This window comes from Egretta garzetta, unplaced genomic scaffold (genome assembly GCF_000687185.1).
Source record: "Egretta garzetta isolate BGI_Z169 unplaced genomic scaffold, ASM68718v1 scaffold154, whole genome shotgun sequence".
Lineage (NCBI taxonomy): Eukaryota > Metazoa > Chordata > Aves > Pelecaniformes > Ardeidae > Egretta > Egretta garzetta.
The window spans coordinates 5,954,594-5,957,190 of NW_009259600.1; the positions used below are offsets into that span (position 1 = coordinate 5,954,594).

Below are 2,597 nucleotides of genomic sequence, written 5' to 3' on the forward strand. Positions count from 1 at the left end.
CAGGGCAGTGACTCGGCAGCCGCGCACGGTGGAAGGCGGGGATCCCCCCACCCTGCCCTCCTCCCCGCTCCAGCCTCCCTCGGGAGAGGGCTCCACGGAGGCAGGCAAAGCTCACCTGGGAGAACAGCGGCAAGGGCAGCCCCTCTGCCCAGGGGAATCCGCAGCCCAGGGGGCTGCCACCGCCTCCGCCTGATGGCCTGGCCCTCGGGAACAGGGGCTGGGTCCCATCCCGGGGGAGACAGCGGGTTCCGTCACCAAAAATAAAGCAGCATTTCTCAGCAGCGTTGCAGTGGCCTGCATATCGATGCGTATTAAGCACATTTTTTTTTGGGTGCTTGGAGAAACGGAGGGGGGATGAGGAGCAGGGAGGGAAAAATGCCTCCAAAAACCAAAACGGAGACTCAAGAGCAGTAAGCGTGGGCTTGAAATTCCACTCCTGTTGGCTTCATAGAATCATAGAACAGTTTAGTTTGGAAAAGACCTTTAAGATCATCGAGTCCAACTGTTAACCTAACCCTGCCGTCCCACCACTAAACCCTGTCTCTAAAGAGCTTAAAAAAAAAAAATCCAAGCTTAAGAGACAGCGTTGCGTTGGTCAGGGCACAGACTGATGGACACTACACTTTGGTTTAAGGTTATTTTCCTGCAAAGGGATAAGTTCTGCTACGGAGAAAGGAAAGGGAGATCTGTATTAGAGAAAATTCATTTTATTGTAAACAAAGTATAAAGTACAACATAAGAAATGTGCAAATCTTTAAAGTAGTCACAAAAAGCGTATCTAACACACTATTTTCAAACTGTTCACTGCCTGATATGTGTCCTCAACATAATATGATAAAATAGAAATAGCGAAAGTTGATGCATTATTTGTCACAAAAGCTACAGTTTAAGTTCTAGGCCGGTGTCCTTACTGCCTCGTTTCACTTTTCGAATCACAACTTTCTCATTTGATACAAGACATAATATACCCATTTCGTCTTTAGTATAAAAGGTCCTTCAAAGCATACCGCGGCGTAGAAGCCTAAGATTCTTGGTTTTCTTCCTTAATCAACCCGAGCAGTTTACAGTTAGTTTACAGTTCATGTTTCGCTTAAAAGTGCACCGTATCTGTTTATGAAGAACGCAGCGGCACAGAACTGTGAGAAGGGACCAAGGAAACCATGAGCAACACAAAAGCAGAAGCGTCGTACGGTGCCCGGCTACAACCAATTGTAATAATCACAAAACTTGCCAAAGCAGCCGGGGAAATATTACAAAGCTAACGAGGGTTTCAGAACCGTCCCGACCCTCTGACTGCCCACGCGGTGCCCCTTGCCACCCACCCCACGCCCCCCCGGGAGGGACCGCAGTATAAAGCCAGGCGTGTTGAACACCCCGCACAGGAGGACAGGTCTAAAATCTCCAGGAGCTTGGCACCAAATCATTGCTTATGACTGGGCCGGAGAACAGATAGGAGGAAAAGGTTCCTACCGAGAAAAGGTGGCAGAAGTACGAAAACCGATTTAGATTATCTTACGCAGGTGCGTTCCGGGCTTTCGAGCCCGCGCCCGTACATTGCCGTCTCCCTGGTCTGTGCCGTACGGAAGGTTGACAACTGAAAGTTAAAGTGGGAGCTGGTCTCAAGCGTCAGCAGCAAACCTTCAGTACCACTTAGGCGTGCCTGAGCTAGAGTATATATACGAACAATTTGCAAAAAATTCAGAACTGGCACAGTGTGTGCTGCGCTGCTCTAGAACCTTCCCTTTCTCCCTCTCTCTCGTTACCAGTGCAAAAGACACCTGCTATTCCAGCCAGCCACCGGTTCTCCCAGCAAGGTTTTTCTGTGACCGAGCCCAGGCTGCCTTTGCCTCTCTGCTGCGCTGCCGTCAGCAGCCGGCGCCGGAGAACCACAGACCGGGAGCAAAAGCCTTTTTTTAGCTGGCACATCCCAGCGACAACAGTTAATTCCACCGTTCTTCAGAACGGGTCCTCTCACTGCGCGGTCGCAGGCGTTGGTGGCAGGGCAATATCGTTTAACTTGCTCACTTCCATTTGCCAGTTTGGCAGCTTCTTTGCTGACAAGTGGCGACGCGCGTGCTTCGTTAAGTGGTCACTCCTCATGAACCGCCGCTCGCACATCGGGCAGGCAAACTTCTTCTCGCCGGTATGCGTTCTGCGATGGCGAGACAGTTCATCAGACCGTGCAAACCTTCTTTCACAGCCTTTCCAACTACAACTAAACGGCTTTTCTCCTGGAAGAAAAAAAAGAAGACAAAAAAGCCCGAAGCCGTGAGTACCAACGGAGCGACAAATGCTACTGCCTTGACTGAAGGGATTTGGCTTTTTTGAAGATGAGTTTCTATTATGACCGTTGAGCCAAAACCCTACATAAATACGCATTATTTTTCTATCTATAAAATGTGAAAAAAAAATGTTTACATACCGATATTTAAACATACCAATTCACCATCCTCAAGGCTAGGGTTAACAATTCTCTGGAACCAAATAGTTTGGGATGCTCTTTACGTCTCAAGATAGCTGATTTTAATTCTCAGCTCCACAGGAACTGCAGATGATGAGACTGAGCATGCCCAAACCTACCCTCTGAAACGCAACCT

At 48.9% G+C, this 2,597-nt stretch overlaps 1 protein-coding gene across 1 annotated transcript in view; it reads right to left on the reverse strand.

Annotated features, from left to right (window-relative positions):
- Positions 1–753: 753 nt before the first annotated feature.
- KLF10 (Kruppel like factor 10) overlaps positions 754–2,597 on the reverse strand; it is a 4,300-nt gene continuing 2,456 nt past the window's right edge. Inside the window, exon 4 of the mRNA XM_009638375.2 lies at positions 754–2,231. Within this exon, the coding sequence (XP_009636670.1) occupies positions 1,972–2,231 (260 nt within the window). The 3' untranslated portion in view covers positions 754–1,971. The remainder of the gene's footprint in view (positions 2,232–2,597) is intronic.